The 23,981-nt window shown below is 41.9% G+C and overlaps 1 protein-coding gene across 2 annotated transcripts in view; it reads right to left on the reverse strand.

The window, feature by feature from the left end:
- The window catches only part of PHF20 (PHD finger protein 20), a 146,133-nt gene that overhangs the window by 118,550 nt on the left and 3,602 nt on the right, over window positions 1-23,981 (reverse strand). For both annotated transcript variants that reach the window (XM_025876428.2, XM_025876427.2), the window contains exon 2: window positions 3,984-4,098. In XM_025876428.2, coding sequence (XP_025732213.1) covers window positions 3,984-4,066 — 83 coding nt within the window. In that variant the 5' untranslated portion in view covers window positions 4,067-4,098. The remainder of the gene's footprint in view (window positions 1-3,983; window positions 4,099-23,981) is intronic.

Below are 23,981 nucleotides of genomic sequence, written 5' to 3' on the forward strand. Positions count from 1 at the left end.
GGTCATGATCTCAGGGTCATGGGATCAAGCCCCACATGGGGCCCCATGCTCAGCACAGAGTCTGCTTGAGATTCTCTGTCTCTGTCCTCCCCCCACTCACACACACTCTCTCCTCCCTCTCTCTCTCTCAAATAAATACAATCTTAAAAAAAAATAAAAAAAGATCCACTCACAAGGGGTACCTGGGTAGCTTAATCAGTTAAGCGTGGGACTCTTAATTTCAGCTCAGGTCATGATCTCAGAGTTGTGATCTCAGGGTCGTGAGACTAAGTTCAGGGTGGGGCTCTGCACTGGGCATGCAGCCTGCTTAAGATTCTCTTTTTGCTCTCCAATAAAAGAAAAAAGATCCATTCACAGAAGCAACAAACACTAAAAGGTACTTAGGAATAAGTCTAATAGATAACATGTAAAAGCTTTATGGAGGTTATAAAACATTACTTAAGTTTATAAAAGAAAATGTGAATAAGTACAAAAACATAATATTCTAGGGCACCTGCGTGGCTCAGTTGGTTAAGCGTCCAACTCTTGATCTCTGCTCAGGTCATGATTTCAGGGTCCTGGGACCGAGCCCCGTGTCAGGCTCCTTACTCAGCGGGGAATCTGCTTAAGGGTTCTCTCTCCCTATCCCTCTGCCCCTCCCCCTGTTCACACCCTCTCACACATGCACGTTCTCTCTTTCTCTCTCTAAAATCATTTTTAAAATAAAATAAAATAAAAATTCACATTAAACGTAAAGGTCTACACCTGAAACTAATGTAACACTGAATGTCAATTATACTTCAATTTTTAAAAAAGTAAGAGTAGGGACGCCTGGGTGGCTCGGTCAGTTAAGCATCTGCCTTCAGCTCAGGTCATGATCCCAGGGTCCTGGGATCGAGTCCCGCATCGGGCTCCCTGCTCGGCGGGGAGCCTGCTTCTCCCTCTCCCTCTGCCTGCCGCTCCCCCTGCTTGTGCTCTCTCTCTCTCTGACAAATAAATAAATAAAATCTTAAGAAAAGAAAAAATAAGAGTAAAGGTCTAAGAATACAACAAATAAAATAAAGCACAGAGGGGCAAAATCTGTCTTAACAGCTATCAAGACTTACTTTAAAGCAATGTGAATTAGATAATGTGTTGCTATTACCACCAGAGTAAATATAAATTAACAGAATAGAATGAAGAGCTAAGAAGAGACCCATGTTATGTATGGAACTTGGTATACAGAAGTGGTATTACAGATCAGTGGGGAAAGACTGTCCTATAAAAGATGTTGGGGCAACTGATTATTTAAAACATGAATAAAAAAAATTAGACCAAGTTCATCCCATACATGAGATCAATTCTAGGTAAATAAAGATCAAAATGTGAAAAGCAAAACTTTAAAACTTTTAGAAGAATTCAGGAGAGTATTATGAGCCATGAAAGATACCAGAAACAAACTGAAAAGACAAGCTACAGACTGAAGATTTGTGCAATACAAACCGACAAAGAATTAGAATCCATAACATATTAGTAAAACCCTAATAAGTCACTCAGAAAAGACAAATAGGAAAAAGCAAGTCAGAGAACACACATAACAGAAAATGCTCAACCTTATGAGAAGTATGACATAGAATAAAACAATGTTTCATAACCAACAGATTGGCAAAACCAGAAAGTCTATAAAAAGCAAGGATTGATAAGGACATGGAAAAACAGGAAGTTTTATGCACTACCATGGGGGTGTAATTTAGTAGAAGCATTTTGGAGATAAACTTGACAATTTCCAGTAAAACTGAAAATGTGTATATCATATTACTCAACAAATTTACTGGAGCAGGGCTTATCAAACAGCAGTTCATGACCCATTAGATTATAAAACCAAATTAATGACTCTAGACCAGCAATTGTGCATATGTTTAGGAAACATACATACAACATAGAGGAAAAACATCAGAATACAATGCATGTCCTAAGGTTAAGGACTGTTTCTAAAACTTTTTGCTTCAGTTAAATTTATATGTGTATATGGATGGGTACTACACTGGATTTAAAATATATTTCTTACTATAAGTTGCAATAAAAAAGGTTTGAAAGCTACTGCCCAAGAAGTATTCTTGCAAATGGACACACAAAAAAGTCATTTACAGAGATGTTCACAATAGCACTGTGTTAGTTTTTTTTAATTTATTTATTTATTCTTTTTAGTAATCTTTACACTAACGTGGGGCTCGAACTCATGACTGTAAGATCAAGAGTGTCACACTCTTCTGACTGAGCTAACCAGGCACCCAGCAACACTACGTTTAAAGTGAAGAAACTGGAGGGGCGCCTGGCTCCCTAAGTAGGTAGAGCATGTGACTCTTGACCTCCTGGTTATTAGTTCAAGCCCCACATTGGGCCTAGAGCTTACTTTAAAATAAATAAAGTGAAAAACTGGAATCTAAATGTCTATCAGTAGGAAACTGGATAAAGAAAATATATATATTTGTTTAATATGGTATATTCATACAACAGAACTCTATACAGAAGTTAGGATGAGTATCTTACATACTAGTATGGGTAAATCACACAAACATAAGCTAAAGAAAAGAAACAAACAATAAAAGTTATATTCATTTTTAAAATACCTAAAGTGATTCTAACTATTACTTATGAATACATACATATAGTAAAAATATAAAAACATGGACAGAAAGGATACAACCAACTTCGGGGTGCTGGTTGCCTCTATGGAACACAGAAGGGGAATTGAATCGGTAAGGTATAAAAGATACTTGCATTAAATCAGAAATGTTTTATGTCCTTAATTTTTTAAACATAAATATAATAAAACAAAATGTTTTATTTATTCTGAGTGACATTAATTTATTAACAAATCTTAATATTAAATTTTTATATACTAATTCATTGTATTAACATTTAATATTTATTTATTCTGAGTGATAAGTATACAGATTATTTTATGGCTAGCTGTACTTTTTTACTTTTTCTATATTTTAATTTTTTCCACATTTTTAAAAAGAATTCTCCCCTTGATTAAGTTGCCTTAAAAAGAGCTGAGGGAAAACAAAAAAGGGAAATAATTATAGATAATACAAACAGCCTAAAACAACTAGGTGTTCAAAATGTCCATAATTCATATATCAAATCTTCTATCCCCAAAAGGCAGCAGAGACATTTCCTGCCCCAGCCAACATTTCCCTGCTTCTCTTTTCCCCTCTCTTCTCTTCCTACACCCCAGCAATTGGTCAGCTTATTTTGAGAAAACTCCCCCAAAGGACTACACTCTTCCTTAGGAAAACTCAGAAAGGCTTGAGTTCTGAAACCCCCACCTTTACCTTAAGCATTAACAAATGACCAAATTCCAAGACGTTCTCAACAACCATCATTTTACAGTTGGTAAGGAAGGCCTTTCTCCACATATTCTAATTTTTGATTCTCAGAAAAACTCAGGTTGATATTACTACTACCCACACGTTTATAGATGAAGTTGATGCTCAAAGTAGTAATTACCACCCAGAGTTCACAAGTCAATGACAAGTCAGGACTACAACCCTCAGTCCTAAAGTTAATCACCCCTACAGAATGATGACTACATTTCAACCATAACACACACCCAGAAAACAGGAGGGGTTATTCACAACACACAAACTATTCCAATCTAATACCTTTCCTTCATTCTTCCATCCCTGATCTTTCCGCTCTTCTTCCAGACAGGCAGCCAAGAGCAAGAGAGCTGGCACTTTTAACTCTTCCCTGCCATCCATGCTTCTTTTTCCCATCACTCCATCCCCCAAACAGGCAGGAAGGGGAAACAAGTATTAACAAGTAGTCACTGGGTGGTCTCCATGACAGAAGGATCCCAGCACCAAAAAGAAAGTACATTTCCACGGCTCTAGGCTTAAGTCTCCTTCTACCTTCCAAGAGTCAGGGAACAAGAAAACACTACAGCAAAGCCCAGGCTACCCCTCTTTATCAATGCTAGCAGAAGGAATTTAATTAACAGAAAAATGTAAAAGTACCAGTTTTTTAATCGGTCCCGGGCTTCCAACTGGGCTCCCACTTCAAAGCTGATTCCTCGTCTGTTAGGTGGATGCTTTGTCATTTTCAGTCATCAGCGGGGCTGCCTTTATTCTCCTGAAAAAGCCAATTAAATATTTATGAAACTTAGGCAAAGTCGGCCCAGAGTGTAGCATCACTCACTACACATAAAAGACAAACAAGCATTATTCAAAACAAAAAGCTCCAGGAAACTCTGCCAGTGGCTTCTTTCAAGCCTGCTCTCATCCTAACACAGGTGTGCCCTCCACTGGCTCCTCCTTCTCTATTATGCAGTATCCTGTAGCTCCAGGAATTGTGAGGAGACCCCCACTTAACAATGCTGACCAAGGGCTCACTTAAAGGGTCACCCCTCAGAACTCCAAAACAAAATAATTGATCTCCAGGTTAAATACAATCATTTGCTAATGCATTCAACAAGTATCTGCTGAAAGACTAGAAAAAACGGTCAAGACCAAAAGAGACAGAGTTCCTGTCCTCATGAAGCCTCTAGTCCACTGGGGGAAGACAAAAAAAGTAGCCAATAAACAGATGAATAACTACAAGCTGCAACTCCTATGAATTTTAAGTAATACAAAAGAAGTAAACAAAAGCTGAGACACTGATTTCTGGCCCTATTTGCGAGGCTGGACAAGGAAGAACTATTATGTTCTTTGTTCTATTTATATTTTCTGCCTCTTCTTGACTTCATTCTGACAATTTATATTTTCCTAAGTAATTCTTTATCAAATCTTTGGATACTGGGATTGGTGGTCATTTTCTATATGAATAAAATTTATCTTTAGGGATCAGAGGTGGTTCTGATGGAAAATGTAGCCACTCTGAGCTCTTAGGGCACATTCACACAGCAAGCTACCTCAAACTGCATTTTCCCCCACTAAACTTTGGGTCCCAAAAGCTTATACTGCTCAAGTAACACCAGAGCACTGCCAAGGCAACATCTGCCTCATACCAGAAACATATCTTGGCAATGGACTGACTGGAAAAATCACACAAGTGGATCCTCATATCTGATGTGTAATGCCATCACATCTTAGAAAGAATTCGTCTGCAGTACATTACATGAAAAGGCAGGATCCCAAATTACACCCCTTTGAGCTCACATTAAAACTCATGTATGTGTGGGACACCTGGGTGGCTCAGTCAATTAAGTGTCCAACTCTTGGTTTCAGCTCAGGTCATGATCACAGGGTCCTGGGATCAAGCCCCATGTTGGGCTCCCCCTCCCCCTCCCCCCCCCACCTGTGCACACGCTTTCTTTTTTAATAATTTTGTATTGTTATGTTAATCACCATACATTAGTTTTTGATGTAGTGTTCCATGATTCATTGTTTGTGCATAACACCCAGTGCTCCATGCAGAATGTGCCCTCTTTAATACCCATCACCAGGCTAACCCATCCCCCCACCCCCCTCCCCTCTAGAACCCTCAGTTTGTTTTTCAGAGTTCATCATCTCTTATGGTTCGTCTCCCCCTCTGACTTACTCCCCTTCATTCTTCCCCTCCTGCTATCTTCTTCTTTTTTTTTCTTAACATATATTGCATTATTTGTTTCAGAAGTACAGATCCGTGATTCATCAGTCTTGTACAATTCACAGTGCTCACCATAGCACATACCCTCCCCAGTGTCTATCATCCAGCCACCCAATCCCTCCCACCCCACACCACTCCAGCAACCCTCAGTTTGTTTCTGAGATTAAGAATTCCTCATATCAGTGAGGTCATATGATACATGTCTTTCTCTCATTGACTTATTTCACTCAGCATAACACCCTCCAGTTCCATCCACGTCGTTGCAAATGGCAAGATCTCATTCCTTTTGATGGCTGCATAATATTCCATTGTGTATATATACCACATCTTCTTTATCCATTCATCTGTCGATGGACATCTTGGCTCTTTCCACAGTTTGGTTATTGTGGACATTGCTGCTATAAACACTGGGGTGTACGTACCCCTTCGGATCCCTACATTTGTATCTTTGGGGTAAATACCCAGTCACACTCTTTCTCTTTATAAAATAAATTAAATAAATCTTTAAAACTCATGTGTGTTTAGGGGCACCTGGGTGGCTCAGTCGTTTAAGCACCAGACTTGATTTCGGCTGAGGTCATGATCTCAGGGTTGTGAGATTGAGCCCCACATCAGGCTTTGCAATGGGTGTGGAGCCTGCTTAAGATTCTCTCTCTCCCTCGCCCTCTGCCCCCCCCCGCTCGTGCTTTCTTTCTCTCTCCAAATAATAAATTCTTTTAAAAAATAAAAAAAGGGCTGGTAGAAAAAACAGGTTGTAGGTGATTGTTCTTTTCCTTTTATTAATTTTTTTAAGGAATCTCTACATCCAACATGGGACTTGAACTCACAACCCTAAGATCAAGAGTCACATGCTCTACCAACTGAGCCAGCCAGGTGCCCCTGTTCTTTTCCTTTTAAACAGTTTCATAGGGGGACGCCTGGGTGGCTCAGTCGTTAATTGCCTGCCTTGGGCTCAGGTCATGATCCCAGGGTCCTGGGATCAAGCCCCGCATTGGGCTCCCTGCTCCACAGGAAGCCTGCTTCTCCCTCTGCCTCTGCTGCTCCCCCTGCTTGTGTTCCCTCTCGTGTTCTCTGTCAAATAAATAAATAAAATCTTAAATAAACAAACAAACAAACAGTTTCATAGGGACACCTGGGTGGTTCAGTTGGTTAAGTGTCTGCTCTCGGCTCAGGTCATGATCCCGGGGTCCTGGAATCAAGTCCCACGTTGGGCTCCTTGCTCAGTGGGAAGCCTGCTTCTCCCTCTGCCTGCCACACCCCCTGCTTGTGCTCTCTCTCTCTCTCAAATAAATAAAATCTTTTTTAAAAAAAAGTTTCATAAACTTAAAGATTTTCACAATAGAAATTTTCCATAAGAAAAAAAAACATGCAATTTGAATGATGAACCATCCACTAAACAACCAATTCAGAAGGGCTGATACCTGGGAACACACAAAGCAAGTCAAATGAAGGCAGGAATGGTTGACAGTTGTATTAAAGAAGCTGAAACATTCTAATAAACTGAAAAGTTATTATGTTAAGAAGGAGTGTCTCCAGTATAAGGACCCTAGAAAGGGAGAGTCAGAGGTCTGACTGGCTTTACCTAACACTTTCCAGGAAAATGAGATAGCAAATCTGCTGAGTAAATTCAATCAGTCTAAGTTTTCATTTTGGGGGCACCTGGGTGGCTCAGTCATTAAACGTCTCTGCCTTCGGCTCAGGTCATGATCCCAGTGTCATGGGATGGAGCCCCATATCAGGCTCCCTGCTCAGCGGGAAGCCTGTTTCTCCCCTCCAGCTTCCCCCTGCTTGTGTTCCCTCTCTTGCTGTCTCTGTCAAATAAATAAATAAATAATCTTAAGAAAAAAAGTTTTCATTTTGCTTGATTGACAAATACCACCTCAAATTATCTATCTTTTTATCCCTGATTTCATGCATAAGTAATACACAGATTAATTGTTTGGCCTCCCAGATTATATGAAAAAGTAATGCCAGGGCTGCCTGGCTGGCGCAGTAGGTAGAGCATGCCACTCTTGATCTCAGCATTGTAAATTCAAGCCCCACATTGGGTATAGTGGTAAACTTAAAAATTGGGTAAACTTAAAAATTAAAAAATTTAAAAAAAAGAAAAAGAATAAGTGATGCCAAACAAGAAAGGCAGAGTGCCACTGAACACTCACTGAGCTACTACTATTTGTCAGACTTTATGCAGGGGGACAGCTCTCTCTTATAGAGGCTATGTATATAATGTAATGGGATTAAATGCTTGGCCTTGAATCCCCAGATCCACCCCACTAGCTGAATGAATTTGGGTAAATTACTTAACCCCTCTGAATTTGTTTCCTCTCCTTAAAAGGGGTTAGCGGTGATAACAGTACCTATCTCCAGGCAGTGGGTGTGAGGATTAAATGAGATAATCCATTTAAGGGGCACAGGACTGGTACAAAGTAAGGACTATAAAGGAATTATTAGTTGTTAATAATTCTATTATTACAAATGAGGAAATTATGCTTAAAGTAATCTGGCTAAGGTTCAGGTGCTAAATGACAAGCCCCAGAACAAAAGCTCAGGTCCGCTTGATTTCTGAATTAATTCTTTCACCACACAAATTCTCCCCAGGTACCCTAGGAGGCCTTCCATTAAAATACAGGAGTGTGGAAGGAAGGCAGTAAATGAATGAAGATGAGCAAATTATTCCCAGTGCCTCAAAGAAAAAAAAAAAAAAGGAAAAGGAAAAGAAAGAAACAATTCCTCTTGAGGCTGAATTGTCAGGTCTTCCTTACCATGAACTAAAACCTGTTTCATTCTAACTCTGACCCACTTGTTTGAAGTTTCACTCTCTGGTACTGATGAGGAAGCAGAAGCTAAGACAAATCATAAACTGATACCCTGCAACCTCTTCCCTCGCCTCCACTCCTGGGTGGGGTTAAGTGTGACATTCTTCCAGGAAGCTCCTATCTTAATGTTAATGCTTTACTAGAAGGAAAAACATCCATAGCTTGAAAATAAGCAAGGACTCCAGGATCCTGAGAGTCTTCTTTAACATATGAAAGTCATTTTGGCCACCTTCCTTTTTCCTCGCCTCCCTCAACTCCCAAGTATATAATCAGCCACCCCTCACAACCCCAGCTCTTCCTGTCGAAGGGCCCTGTCCCCGTGCTTTAATAAAACCACCATTTTGCACCAAGGACGTCGCAAGAATCTTTCTTGGCCGTTGGCTCCAGACCTCACCCCACCAAACCTCACCTACCTTCCTAAACTACATCAGTACAACAAAGAATAAGATGAAGGATTAATCTGACTTTTGTGTCCCATCCCCAATCTTCCCTCACACCACTGTGGTGGCAGCGTTTGTTTTTAGATTTCACATTAAATCATTCAACAGTTCATTAGTGAGTACTGTCAGTAAGGCATTGTGCTGGAAATTAGGAATAAGAAATCCAATTTATAGTCCCTGCTCCAGTTCACTCACAACACAAACACTGGAAAGAGATGAACAAACTCTAGCAAGGGGAATGACACCCAAGAAATCATCTAAAAGTCTCAATTTAATTTTGTTGTTGTTTTTAAGTAAGCTCTACGCCAAACATGGGGCTTGAACTCACAACCCTGACATCGTAAGTCGCATGCTCTACGGATTTAGGCAGCCAGGCACCATAAAGTCTCAATTTAATTTGACAACATTAACAACTAAAAAAGAGTTCAAGACAGAAGCAGGAATTTAAAAAAAAAAAAAAAAAGCTACCCAAGAAGTACTTTTTTTTTTTTAACTTCTCACACTTAGTTTTAAACACAGATTGTTCTCAAGATGCCAAAGGGCCAAGATTCTATAGCTGTCAACTTATCCATTCTTCAGGCCCTTAGCTATTCTTCCAAAAATCTCCAGCTTCCAAAATTAAGAGTTAAAGGGAATACATTCAATAAGGACATGGAGGAAAACTAAGAGAAAAAAATCTTATGCAATCTCTATTTATATAGGATCCCATTTTAAAGACTTTGACAGGACTTTAAATTACTCCTTTACATTTAAATTTTCCTACAATGGGAACTCACTGCCACAAAGGAGACATAAAGCCTTATTTCCTTAAGTACAGTATTCATAGTCAACGCTCCTGTTATCAGGAATAATGAAACCTTTAAGTGTATGCTGTGTAAGACTGTTTAAAAGGCACTTTCAGAAACTGGGGGAAAACAGCTACCACGCATATGACAAGGAGCTAACTTCCTATATTAACAAAGAGTGCATACAAACCAAGAACAAAGTCAACTTACTTAAAAGTGGGCAAAGTATAAGAACTGGCAGATTACTGGGGAGGGGGGAGATAATACAAAGGTCTAATAGCATATTATATTCTATCTATATAACCTCACCCTAAATTAAAGGAAATACAAATCAAAGTAAAAAATTTTCAGTTCTAAGGCAAAAAAAATTTAAAGGTGGGATAACCAGTGTTTGCAGGGATGAGGAGAAAAAAGCATCCAAATGCACTACTGGTAGAAGCATAAATTGGAAAAGCTTTTCTAGAGGCAACTTGGCACAATCTACAAAAATACACATGGGGCGCCTAGCTGGCTAAGTCGGAAGAGTGACTCTTGATCTCGGGGTCATAAATTCAATCCCCATGTTGGGAGTAGAGATTACTTAAATAAAAAATACACATATCTGCAACCCAGCAGTCCCACCGCCAGTCACTTACCCTACAGATACATCCCCCAAAGTCTGCCAAATTACCTGTAACATGATCAATATAGCTCCGTAATTTCTGCAGCTAATATGTCCAACAAGAGACCTCGTTAAATGAATTATGGTTCACCTATACAACAGAATGTTCTACAGCCATTAAAAGGAGTAATGACAATCAGTAGATGCTGATATAGAGCCATCTGTAAGACATATTGTCAAGTAAAAAGGGCATGGTATAGAGGCATGTGTATGGTATTATCCTTTCAATGTAAACAAACATAGACACATCTATTATAGCATATGCATAAAATTATTTCTTAAAAAGAACTAAGAAACTGTGGTTTTTTTAAAAAAAGATTTTATTTATTTATTAGAGAGAGAGAGAGAGAGAGGGGTGAGGGGCAGAGGAAGAAGCAGACCCCTGGCTAAGCAGGGAGCCCAATGCGGGGGTTTGATCCTGGAACTCCAGGATCATTACCTGAGCCAAAGGCAGACAATTAACTGACTGAGCCATCCTGGCGCCCGAGAACTAAGAAACTGTTTAAGTAGTTCCCTTCATGAGAGGAATGGAGCATGGAAATGTAACTTCATTTTTTATCTTACTATATACCTTAAGAATGTATTGGGTGCCTGGGTGGCTCAGATGGTTGGGCTTCTGCCTTCAGCTCAGGTCATGATCCTGGAGTCCTGGGATTGAGTCCCGCATCAGACTCCCTGCTCCTTGGGAGTCTGCTTCTCCCTCTGCCTTTCTCTCTCTGTCTCTCATGAATAAATAAATAAAAATCTTTAAAAAAAAGAATGTACTTTTTTTTTGTCGGCAGTGATTATCTAGTTAGTAAGATTTTAATTTTGGATTACTTCTTTATTACTTTTTATGTTTTTTAATATTACTTAAATATACAAAAGTCCTTTCATTCTTATACTGTCTTACCAGACCTTCATAACTGCCAAGTGATCTAGTTAGAACTGTATGTGATGTTCCCATGGCACAGAAAGAAAACTGAGGTGCAGAGGAGCTAGCCGCTTCAGAGGTCCTCCAAAGCAGCAGACATCCTGGGATGCTGGGTGCCTCAGTCGGTTAATCATCAGGTCATGATCCCAGGGTCCTGGGACAGAGTCCCAAATCGGGCTCCTTGCTCAGCAGGGAGCCTGCTTTTCCCTCTGCCTGCCGCTCCCCCTGCTTGGGCTCTCTCTCTCTGACAAATAAATAAATTTTAAAAACCTTAAAAAAAAAAAAAGCAGGAGATATCCCTCTTATAACATGTAACAGGATTTTCCCAAAAATACATAAACTACTTCTTAAAGGCCCTTCTTCTCTCCCCTACCAAAGTTGTTAGGGTGCTTATTACATTCATGCCTTTAGATATAAACTTAATTTGAATACAGACAGGAAGATTAAGTAATTGGATGCTTTAATGTTGTGTCAGAATTATCACACCATTATATAACAAGCAGAAATATTTAATTTTTCAGAAAGGACAAAACCTAAGACTGGCCCAGCTGTGGGGAAACTGAACATCTGAACCACTGCCTAGGGCCCTGACCATGGCCATCTTTTTATTACCTCAATCTGCAGATTGAGGAACAAGCTATAAAACTGCTTATACACTTGGACTCAGTAACTTCAATGTGAAGAATACAGCCCAGGATAAAAATAAATCATTTGTAAAAACGAGAAAAAAAATAGCTCTTTAGATAAAATTCTGGGGAAACTAGATATAGTTCACATGTTTAAAAACAAGAGAATATTGGGGCACCTGGGTGGCTCAGTTGGTTAAGCATCTGACTCTTGATTTTGGCTCAGGTCATGATCTCAGGGTTATGAGATCAAGCCTGCTTGGGATAGTCTCTCTCTCTCTCTCTCTCTCTCTCTCTCTCTCTCCCCCCTTCCCCCCTCCCCCTGACACTTCTGCTCTCTCTCAAAAAAACAAAAAACCAACAGAATATTTTTTTAAAGATTTTATTTATTTACTTGAGAGAGAATGAGAGATAGAGAACACGAGAGGGAAGAGGGTCAGAGGGAGAAGCAGACTCCCTGCCGAGCAGGGAGCCCGATGTGGGACTCGATCCTGGGACTCCAGGATCATGACCTGAGCCGAAGGGAGTTGCTTAACCAACTGAGCCACCCAGGCGCCCCCAAGAGAATATTTAAATAAAACCTAATGTAGTAGAATTACACTCTAAGCTCCATTAGGGAAAGGAATGACTGATGCTCAACAGATGCATAATAAATGAACTAAAAAATAAAATGAAAAGGATGTGAACTAACTTTACAAAAGAACAGACAGAAAATATCCTTAGGCAGACTAACAAGACCTACATAAAAAAATTTATAATGATAATCACAATAGCTAACTCTACATATATTAAGTCATGTAATCCTTACAGCAACTACAGAAGTAGCTACCATTATTAATCCTCACAGCAAAAATGAGAAACAGAGGAACAAAGGAAAGTTAGGGACATCCTAAGACACCCGTATGGTAAGAGGCTGTGCCAAGATTTGAACCATAGGCCCTATGGCTCCAGATTCTCAACCACTACCACATATTTATGAGCTACATCTTTGAGTTCTCTTTCTTAATTCATCAAATGAGGATTAATAATGGTCCCAAGGGACACCTGGATGGCTCAGTGGTTAAACGTCTGGCTGCCTTCGGCTCAGGTCATGATCCCAGTGTTCTGAAATCAAGCCCCGCATTGGGCTCCCTGCTCTGCGGGGAGCCTGCTTCTCCCTCTCCCACTCCCCCTGCTTGTGTTCCCTCTCTCACTGTGTATCTCTGTCAAATAAATAAATAAAATCTTTATAAATAAATAAATAAATAAGTAAATAAATAAAAATAATGGCCCCTATGTTAGATGCTATAAGGATTAGGTGAGAAAAGATGTGCAAAGTCCCTATTTGTAGGGACACAAAGTAGGTACTCAAAAAATGGCAGCAGGATTTTCCAAATTCATAATACGTTTACAGTTACTGTTGTACTGTCAAGGACTCTGGGTTTTATTTTGGAAAAGGTGAAAGAGTACTGTAGCCCTGGTAACTGGAGGTCCTGCCCTCAGCAACCCCATTGTGCTCAAGAAGGAACTGAGGGCTCAAAGTAATAAAGAATTAAAGTGATAGATGGGTATGGAACAAGACCTTTAAACGAGTCAGCTGCGACAGAATCAGGGAAAAATAAACCCAGGGACACTCAAGGGAAGAAGGTCAATCACCAGAAACTACAGAACAAGCTTTGTGATAACCTAATAGTGCTTACCACCAGGCTTGCATTCAACCTCCATTTAATGGTGATGGTGCCTCTGAAACTTAATACAACCCCTTTTCAATGGAAGGACACTGCAAGCAAAACACCAGCTTAAATCTTTATGCCTCCTTCATTCAATAAATATTTTTTTTTTAAAGATTTTATTTAGTTGAGCAGGGCTGCGGGGAGGAGCAGAGGGAGAGGGGACGAGCAGACTCCACGCTGAGTGCAGAGCCCGACACAGGGCTCCACCCCACCACCCTGAGATCACAACCTGAGCCAACCAACTGAGCCAGCCAGGTGCCCCTCAATAAGTATTTACTGAATGCCTGTGTGTCAGGTGCTGCAGAGAGATACTGGGAAGACAAGACTACCCCAACCCTGTTCTCTAGCGGGGAATGCAGGCAATAAACAAGATACGCACAAAGAAGATAATCTCTGGCAGGATAAGCACCCTCGGGAAAACCCAACAAAATACTGTGAACCAGTGACACAGGAGGACCACTTTAGATAAGGCGTTACAAAGGACTCTGAGGAGCGGAGGTCTGTCAGAGATCTAAATGACCAGGAGACAACCATGGAAGATCTAGGGGGAAAATTCTAGGCAAAGGGAAAGTCGTATAGGCAAGGTGCCTCAGGCGGGAATGAGGTCTCCTTTCCCTCACAGCCCTGTGCTGAGGAGGTGGAGACTAGCCTGTAGTCCACAGTGTTGTCCCATAAAAGCATAAACAGCATCAGCAGGTCCAGTGACACCTTGATCTCACAGGAGGAAGTTTCCAAGAGGACTCTTTGCCGAAGTTCTGTCTTGGAGGAAGGTCAGAAATGCTTAGGGATGGGGGGAGCACAGGCAGGTTTTAGACTCAGATTCTCACCAATCCTGGCTCCACTAATTGGCAGAGTTAAGATGAGAAAAATCAGTGAGCCTCTCTCTGTTTGCCCATCTATAAAATGGGATTAATAACCCCTACCTCCTGAGGTTGTTGTGAGGAATAAGTGAGCTAATGGATGTCCAATACTTAGCACAGTAAACACTAAATGTTCAGTACTGAAGATAAAATGGTTGTGTAACAGTAGCAGTAGCAGCAAAAAGGACATCAGACACAAAGGATTACAGTCTAGTCAATATTATCATGAAATATTAACAAATAGTATCCAATATAGTAAAGAACATAAAAAGCATGTCTTTAGTCCTAGAGAGATGAAAAATTGGTTCAAGTGGGGGGCAAGGGCCCCTCTACCACTACCCTCGTTTCCTCAAGGACACAGAAGACTGGATCTAAAGCAAAGACCAGTTCCATTCCTCAGGCCCTCCTTCCCCAGGTGACACTGTAAGAGCTGAATTAACCTCTTTTATTTGAGGGGGTTAGGAAGTAAGCAAAGGAGAGGGGGTGAGAAATTAGGAAAGGAGAAAGGAAAGAAAGAAATAGGCCAAAAATTCCCTTACCCTCTTTACGGATACTTGAAATGCTTTCTCTAAGAGCCAAGCTTTTCCTTCTACAATTAAAATTCAGACAGAGAGCAAACACAGGTTGAGTTTACTTATTCCAAATTACTGAGAATGAGTTGGTCAAATCAGTGATCTTCCCAGAAGCAGTGGAAAGGGCCTATTGTCCAGGCTGGGCTCCAAAATATATTTGCTCAATGACCTTTGGCACCTTACTCAACTTCACTGAGCTAATCCTCCTATCCTCACAAGGATAGGATGATTTCTTTTCTCCTCATCAGAGTTTAAGGCCCAAAACTGGCCAATGTGCCAAGCTAGAAACATGGACATCACCCTTGCCTCCCACTCACACTCACCACTTTGTAACACCTACTTCTAGGTCTCTCCTACTTCAGGCCCCCATCAGATCTAATCCAATTACTGCAACAGCTTTCACTGGAGCTCAAAGCCCCTAGCCACACCCTCCCAGATCCAAATCAATACTGTCTCATAAACTCACATCTTCTGCCTGTTTTACTACAGATAATATTCTAAGTGCTTTATATAACCAGCATCTCATTTAGTGTCTACCTTATAGATCTGTAGTGATGATGATGATAATTCTCATTTTATTTTTTTTTTTAAGATTTTATTTATTTGTCAGAGAAGAGAGCACACAAGCAGGAGTAGAGGCAGGCAGAAGGAGAAGTAGGTTCCCCCACTCTAAAATAAATTTTTAGGGGCGCCTGGGTGGCTCAGTTGCAAAGCATCTGCCTTCAGCTCAGGTCATGATCACAGGGTCCTAGGATGGAGCCCCGCTCAGTGGGGGGCCTGCTTCTCCCTCTCCCTTTGCCTACTGTTTCCCCTGCTTGTGCTCTCTCTCTGTCATATAAATAAATAAAATCTTTAAAAAAAATTAATCTATCAGTTCAGGTTATATGTCAATTATATCTCAATTAAAAAAAAAAACACACAGCTCAGTAGTTCCCCTATGGAACCAAGTTCAAGCTACTCAGTGTGGCATTAAGGCTGAGTGAGTTGGCCATTGTGACCAAAACAACCTCAGAGTCTCTAAAGGTGGGTGCTTTAAAATAGGGCAGTAGGCAAGCTTAGCAGAGGGGCAGTGGCACACAGTGGTTATGTGCCAGAACTCTGTAGTGAGACAGGCTGGGTTTGGATCCCAGCTCCAATATTTTCCAGATAACCCTGTGCAAGTCATTTTCTCTGTGAGCCTCAAGCTCCTCACCTGTAAAACAGGAATAGTACCAGTACCAACTTCACACCTTCATACAGGCGTTGTGAAGAGAGAAATTACTTAGGCTCCCGGAGTATTACTGATCTTGCAGCCCCACACACAGCCAGACTCCTTGTAGTTCCAACCTCCACGACCTTTGCTCAAACAAGCTGCTTCCTCTGCCCAGTCCTTCCACACCTACCCAAAGAGCTTGCTGGGCCAGCAGCCCACTACTATATTCTCCCAAGGCAGTCTGGGCCACAGCACTCAACACTCGACACTGAAACTGCCTGTCTCTGAGAGATCTCTCACAAGGCCCTGAACTCCCTCATAGGCAGCCCCAGCATTCAACAAGCAGTGCCCTTACATGGTGGTCAGGTGCTTGTTAAATGTCAACTTCCTCACTGGCAGAATAAAAACAGGAAAAAAGACAAGTATCACTCCCCTAGAAGGAAGTAGGGATTCAAGAAGACATCACGTAGAGGCTCTTTGAAAGTGCTACCCACGGGTAAATGAAGGAACTCTTATTACTCCTTAGGGGCAGGGGAGGAAGGCAAGGCACAGGGAATGAGGCACCTGAAGACAGACCACAACTTTGCTCCTGGGGCCTAAGAAAAGCTGTATTCGTTTTTCAGTCAGGGGGAGGCTCCAGTCCGTAAATGTTGGTATCTGTGGAGTGGGTTTGTATGACTTACTTTCAGAGGAGGGAGTTTTGTTTTTGTTTTTATTTTTTAAAGATTTATTAAAGAGAGAGAGAAGAGAGTGCGTGCATGCGGGCACTCTCAAGTAGGGGGAGGGTCAGAGGCAGACGAATCTCAAGCAGACTCCCCAAAGAGTACGGAGCACCACTCGGGGCTCCATCTCACGAACCAGAGATCACGACCTGAGCCAAGTCCGATGCTTAACGGACTGAGCCACCCAGGTGCCCCAAGGGAGCCTTTTTTTAAACATACCTAAACTGTTCTTACAGGACTCCTTAATTGAGGTATCACTATATTACAAAAGAAAACAATTTGAATATGCAGTCATTACTCCAAGGGGCCTCCAAAGACACTTCCCTGAATTACAACAGTTTCACTGCTTATGGGGTTTTAAAGACAAATAAAGTATTTAATAGTTAACTAATTCATTACCTTATTCTTTAAATATTAACTTTTATTCCTGGCCTTTATTATTAATACCAGGAAATGGCTTACATTTACTTCACCACAGGCTAAATCCTTAACAAATACCTTATTCCCAACAACGCAGAGAAGTTGGCAGTATTATCCCATTTTACTGAAGGAAAGGAGGCTTAGTGCAAATAATCTGCCCATGGTCACCTGACTAGGTGGAAGAGCTGGGGTTTGAGAAGCAGGACCTCCTCTAAGACTCACTATACTTACAGTACTTTTAAAAATAGGACCTTTAGAAATATAAATAAATGAGGCCTTTGGGATATCTGCACACTAATATTAAGGGATTACTGTTTCAGTCGTTCTGTGTAAAAATGAAAAAAAAAATTTAAGTGTCTTTTCCTTCTCCACTGACAGAGTTACGGATAAAACACAAACTAACAAACAACATAAAAGGACTTTAAAAACAATTTGTGAGCTGGGCACCTGGGTGGCTCAGTTGGTTAAGCGACTGCCTTCGGCTCAGGTGAATCGGGTCCTGCATCGGGCTCCCTGCTCAGCGGGGAGTCTGCTTCTCCCTCTGACCCTACCCCCCCTCATGTGCTCTCTCTCTCATTCTAAAAAAAAAAATAAAAAATAAAATAAAAACAATTTGTGAGGAATAAAACAGAATAGTAACATACACTCAACTCTTCACCGTTTACCAAGTTTTGATAAACTTATACATTAGGTTTTCTCACTCCCATTTTAAAGATTAAGAAATGGGGCGCCTGGGTGGCTCAGTCATTAAGCGTCTGCCTTTGGCTCATGTCATGATCCCAGGGTCCTGGGATCGAGCCCTGCATCGGGCTCCCTGCTCCTCAGGAAGCCTGCTTCTCCGTCTGCCTCTGCCTGCCGCTCCCCCTGCTTCTGCTCTCTTTCTCTCTGTCAAATAAATAAATAAAATCTCAAAAAAATAAAAAAGATGGTTTGATCTGATGAGAGTTCATCCCATGTCAGGAACATAATCCTAGGATTTTATTTTTTTATTATTTAATTTTATTTTTTTATTAGAGAGAAACAGCATGACAGGGGAGAGGGTCAGAGGGAGAAGCAGGCTCCCCGATGAGCTGGTAGCCCGATGTGGGACTTGATCCCAGAACTCTGGGATCATGGCCTGAGCCGAAGGCAGTTGCTTAACCAGCTGAGCCACCCAGATGCCCCAATTTATTTTAATTTTTTTTAAGATTTTATTTATTTATTTGACAGACATAGCGAGAGAGGGAACACAAGGAGGGGGTGTGGGAGAGGAAGAAGCAGGGAGCCTGATGTGGGTCTCAATCCCAGGACCCCGGGATCATGACCTTGGTATCTTCTCCTTTTCTTTGCACTTTCCTTAATTCTCTCCCTCTTTTAACCACTTAGCTCAAGTTCAGCTCTTTGCTGAAATCATTTTGGCTGCCCCAACCCCTATTAATATCTTTTTTCTCTAAATTCCTTAAATTCCTATTGTTTTTTACTACTGTGCTCTGTTATATGTTTATGTCTATCTCTCCAATAGGTTAAGTCTCTTGAATACTCAGAGCATGTATTTTCTGGCTTTTTATTTCTCGTAATATTTAACATGTGCTTTTCTTTCACCTTATAGTATTTATTATTCCATAGAGCTTGGCACTAGGGATAGCGAGATGAACAAGACAAGCTTAGTCCCTGCCTTCAGGGAGCTTACATTCTAGTAAAGGGGACAGTTAACATATAAACAAACATATAAATGAAATAGTTACAAACTGGGATAAATGCTATGAAGGAAGCAAACAAGAAGCTGAGAGAAATATGACATTGAGCCCCTCTAATAGACCAGTGTCCGGGAAAGCAAGATGTTGGGAGGCTGATTAATAATTCCATTATGAGAAACATTTTAGGGCACCTGGGCGGTTCAGTTGGTTAAACGACTGCCTTCGGCTCAGGTCATGATCCTGGAGTCCCGGGATCGAGTCCCGCATCGGGCTCCCTGCTCAGCAGGGAGTCTGCTTCTCCCTCTGACCCTCTTCCCTCTCGTGCTCTCTCTCATTCTCTCTCTCTCAAATAAATAAAATCTTTAAAAAAAAAAAGAAACATTTTAGTTCAGTGAGGTCCCTACCTCAGTGTTGTCACCAATAACCTTGTTTTTTGCTACTTTGTTGTTTGCAGCTTACTCTGACAACCTTACTTAGGAAAGGTTCTCTCTTTTTTTATTAAACTTTTAATTTTTAAGTAATTGTAGATTCACACGTGGTTGTGAGAAATAGTACAGAGAGATCTCATGTACCTTTTACCCATTGTCCCTCATGGTAATATCTTGAAAAAGTATAGTACAATAGCACAACCACGGTACTGACATTGACACAGTCTGCCAATCTTATTCTCATTTCCCCAGTTTTACCTCTACTCACTCATCACACGTAGGTTTGTGTAACTACCACCACCATCAAATTAGTTTTATCACCACAGTGATGCTTCATGTTGTTCTTTTAAAACCACTAATTTGGGGGCACCTGGGTGGCTCAGTGAGTTAAGTGTCTGCCTTTGGCTCGGGTCATGATCCCAGGGTCCTGGGATTGAGCCCCACATCAGGCTCCCTGCTCAGCGAGAAGCCTGATTCTCCCTCTCCCACACCCCCTGCTTGTGTTCCCTCTCTCGCTGTCTCTGTCAAATAAATAAATAAAATCTTTTTAAAAAAATTAAAATAAATTGGGGCACCTGGGTGGCTCAGCTGGTTAAGCGACTACCTTCGGCTCAGGCCATGATCCCAGAGTTCTGGGATCAAGTCCCACATCGGGCTACCAGCTCATCGGGGAGCCTGCTTCTCCCTCTGACCCTCTCCCCTGTCATGCTGTTTCTCTCTAATAAAAAAATAAAACTAAAATAAATAATAAAAAAATAAAATCCTAGGATTATGTTCCTGACATGGGATAAGCTCTCATCAGATCAAACCATCTTTTTTTATTTTTTTTTTTTAATGTAAGCTCTAGGGGCACCTGGGTGGCTCAGATTGTTAAGAATCTGCCTCTGGTTCAGGTCATGATCTCCAGGTCCTGGGACTGAGCAACATGTCCGGCTCCCAGCTCAGTGGGGAGTCTGCTTCTCCCTCTCCCTCTGCCTCTCCCCCTGCTTGTGCTTTGTCTCTTTCCCTCTCTCTCAAATGAATAAATAAATCTTAAATAAATAAATGTAAGCTCTAGGGGCGCCTGGGTGGCTCAGTCGGTTAGGTGTCTGCCTTTGGCCCAGGTCATGACCCCAGGGTCCTGGGATTGAGCCCTGCATCAGGCTCCTTGCTCAGCAGGAGCCTGCTTCTCCCTCTCCCTCTGCTGCCTACTTCTCCCCCGGCTTGTTGTGTCAAATAAATAAATAGAACCTTTAAAAATAAATAAAATAAATGTAAGCTCTATGCCCAATGTGGGGGTTGAACTCACAACCCTGAGATCGAGAGTCGCATGTTCTACAGACTGAACCAGCCAGGCGCACCCGAACCAGCCAGGCGCACCCAAACCATCATTTTAAATCCTTCCCCAGACTCCTCCTCTCCCTCCTTCAACGAAGACCATGGATCCAGACACCACCTGCCTTTCATACAAAATGCCCTACTTATGCCTGGTGACTCACACCAGGCTCCTAAAATTTTATGGGATTTCTGCAAGTTCATTACTTCCATTATTTGGTCAAAGAAAGCAAAGAAAAGCTGGATACCCACCCAGTCCAAGATCTAGCAAAGTTGTCACAGCATTACAAATCAGGGTTTCAATTTTCAATAGGTTACCCTAAGTTAAGGTTAGCCAGTCAACAACCTTTAAGGCGCAATTGCTGAGAGAGAGAAGACAGGAACATCCTTCCTTTTTCTGAGCTTACAATCTAACCAAGGAGGCTCTAAGTAAGAACAGATTTTGGCTTAAGGAATGTTTATCATGAAAAATGTAAACTTCCCCCCAGTAGCTGCTAGAGAGATGAGGAAGGGAGGTTAGGGAGTTATATACAACCTTGAGCCCTGATTTCTAGGCAGTGTCAGCAACTGCCTTTGAGAATAATCAGGTGTTCTCAAAGAACTGTTTCACTCACTGATGAAGTTATTTGAAATCTAGATTTCTTATCATTGTCCTTAGCAATTTCTTGTCTGGGGCTTTACGAGTATATTGTTAGGGAAAAAAGCACTTCGAAGTCATTTTTAAATAGTGCTTGCACTCAGGATACACTTTCAAATTTCAGATAGGGAGTTTGAGCACCTTTAAAATCCTGGGAGAGGGCGCCTGGGTGGCTCAGATGGTTAAGCGTCTGCCTTCGGCTCAGGTCATGATCCCGGAGTCCTGGGATCTAGTCGCGCATCAGGCTCCCTGCTCCTTGGGAGCCTGCTTCTCCCTCTGCCCCTTTCTCTCTCTCTCTCTCTCCCTCCCTCTCTCTGTCTCTCATGAATAAATAAATAAAATCTTAAAAAATAAAATAAAATAAAATAAAATAAAATCCTGGGAGAAGTACCAGGTGGCTGAACCCCCATAGATACGGAAGACCTTTGGGAGAAGAGGACGAAAAGCATTACATCTCACTTTACCCAAACTCCAGCCAAAAGGAAACTGCCTGCTTCACTTTTAAATTTCATTCTGCCTACCCTGCTAATTCAAAGCCAAAAAGAAAACTGGAGTGGGAGGGCGCCTGGGTGGCTCAGTCAGTTAAGCATCTGCTTTTGGCTCAGGTCATGATCCCAGGATCCTGGGATGGGCTCCCTGCTGAGCAGGGAGCCTGCTTCTCCCTCTCCCTCTCCCTCTGTACCTCCCCCTGCTTGTGCTCTCTCTAGAGTTCTCTCTCTCTCATAAATAAAATCTGTAAGAAAGCAAGCAAGCAAGCAAGCAAGCAAGCTGGGGTGGGGAGGAGAAAACACTTTTTAAATATAAGATGAGAAAACTTAGCAACATAGTTGTATATAAACTACAAGACTCCCTGTTAGTGATTCAGGAAGTACCTAACACTGAAGGAACACTGAGTAACAGTGAGAAGTTCAGGCAATTTTGAATGAAATTAAGCATGGAACTGGCAGAGGACATGGAGGCAGAAGTATGCTGAAGTTGGGTGTGAGGACAAGCTGCCTGACTAGGCTAGAAAAGAGGCAGTGACAGGAGTGACTTGAACGAGGGAATGATTGGCAGCCTGCCCAACAGAGCACGTGAAGGAAATCAGATCTGCTAAAAACAAGCTCCCCACAGACACTAGGTTTCTAAGCAAGGTACTGGCAAAGACTCACAGCAGGGTAGACCTTGGAGATAATCAGCCCCTCATTTTACAATTGGGGAGAATGCGGCCCAGTAGCATTCAGTGACTTGCCTGAGGTCTCACAGTGAGTGGAAGAGCTGGGACTAGGGCCAAATCCAGATCAAATCCGTTACTGAAGAGGATCTGATATTCATGTGAGGGATGAGGGGGGAGGGGGAAGCACAGGACACAAAACAGTCTAGTCATTCAGGTTTGTCCTGATTAGGGCCCAGAACAGGATTATGCTGGAAAAAAGGCCACGACAGGTGACAGCCAGGGAAATAGGTGCAGATGACTTAAGACATTAAGAAGGAAAAACCCACTAAGACTTATTTGGTACAAAAAGAGAGAGAGAGCATTATAAGCACTGATTGCTATCAAAGAATATCATCTTCCCACCAGCATTCACCTTTGTGAAGCTCTGGTACAGAGATAAGCCAGCAGCTTCTATTCAAGGTCCAGGCACCTGCCTTTCCCAGGCCCATTTCCAGAACCTAGAAAACCAAGGACTCCTTGTCAATTCCAACACATATGACCTACCCATGGTAGGATGACAAGTGAAGACCTAGAGAGATAAGATGGCTAACTACTATATCGGCCCTGAAGTATTCACTAGAAGACTCTACATCAAGGGGCACCTGAGTAGTTCAGTCAGTTGAGCGTCCAACCCTTGGATTTTGGCTCAGGTCATGATGTCGGGGTCGTGGGATGAAGCCTCACTTCTGACTCCCCACTCAGCGGGGAGTCTGCTTGTCTCCCTCTCCGTCCCGCCACCTGTGTGCCCTCATTCCTGTGCCCCCCCTAAAATAAATAAATAAATTTTCCAAAAAAAAAAAAGAGGAGCTCCTGGATGGCTCAGTCAGTTAAGCATCTGCCTTAGGCTCAGGTCATGATTCCAGAGTCCTGGGATCAAGCCCTGGATCCTGGGTCAGGCTCCCTGCTCAGCAGGGAGTCTGCTTCTCTCCCCCCTGCTCTTGCGCATGCACACACTCTCTATCTCCCTCTCAAAAAAATAATCCTAAAAATTTTATTTTTAAATTTAAAAAAAAAATTTTTAATTAAAAAAGAAAAAGAAAAAGACTCTATGTCAAGAATTGTGTTCAGGGGGGTGCCTGGGTGGCTCAGTCGTTAAATGTCTGCCTTCGGCTCAGGTCATGATCCCAGCATCCTGGGATCAAGCCCTGGGTCCTGGGTCAGGCTCCCTGCTCAGCAGGCAGTCTGCTTCTCTCTCCCTCTGCTCTTATGCATGCACACACTCTCTATTTCCCTCTCAAAAAAATAATCCTAAAAATTTTTTTAATTTTAAATTAAAAAAAATTTTTTTAAATTAAAAAAGAAGAAGAAGAAAAAGACTTTATGTCAAGAATTGTTCAGGGGGGCACCTGGGTGGCTCAGTCGTTAAACGTCTGCCTTCGGCTCAGGTCATGATCCCAGGGTCCTGGGATCGAGCCCCGCATCGGGCTCCCTGCTCGGCAGGAAGCCTGCTTCTCCCTCT

Source organism: Callorhinus ursinus, unplaced genomic scaffold (assembly GCF_003265705.2).
Source record: "Callorhinus ursinus isolate GAN/ISIS: 27379988/994484 unplaced genomic scaffold, GSC_fseal_2.0 scaffold38, whole genome shotgun sequence".
Classification (NCBI taxonomy): Eukaryota; Metazoa; Chordata; class Mammalia; order Carnivora; family Otariidae; genus Callorhinus; species Callorhinus ursinus.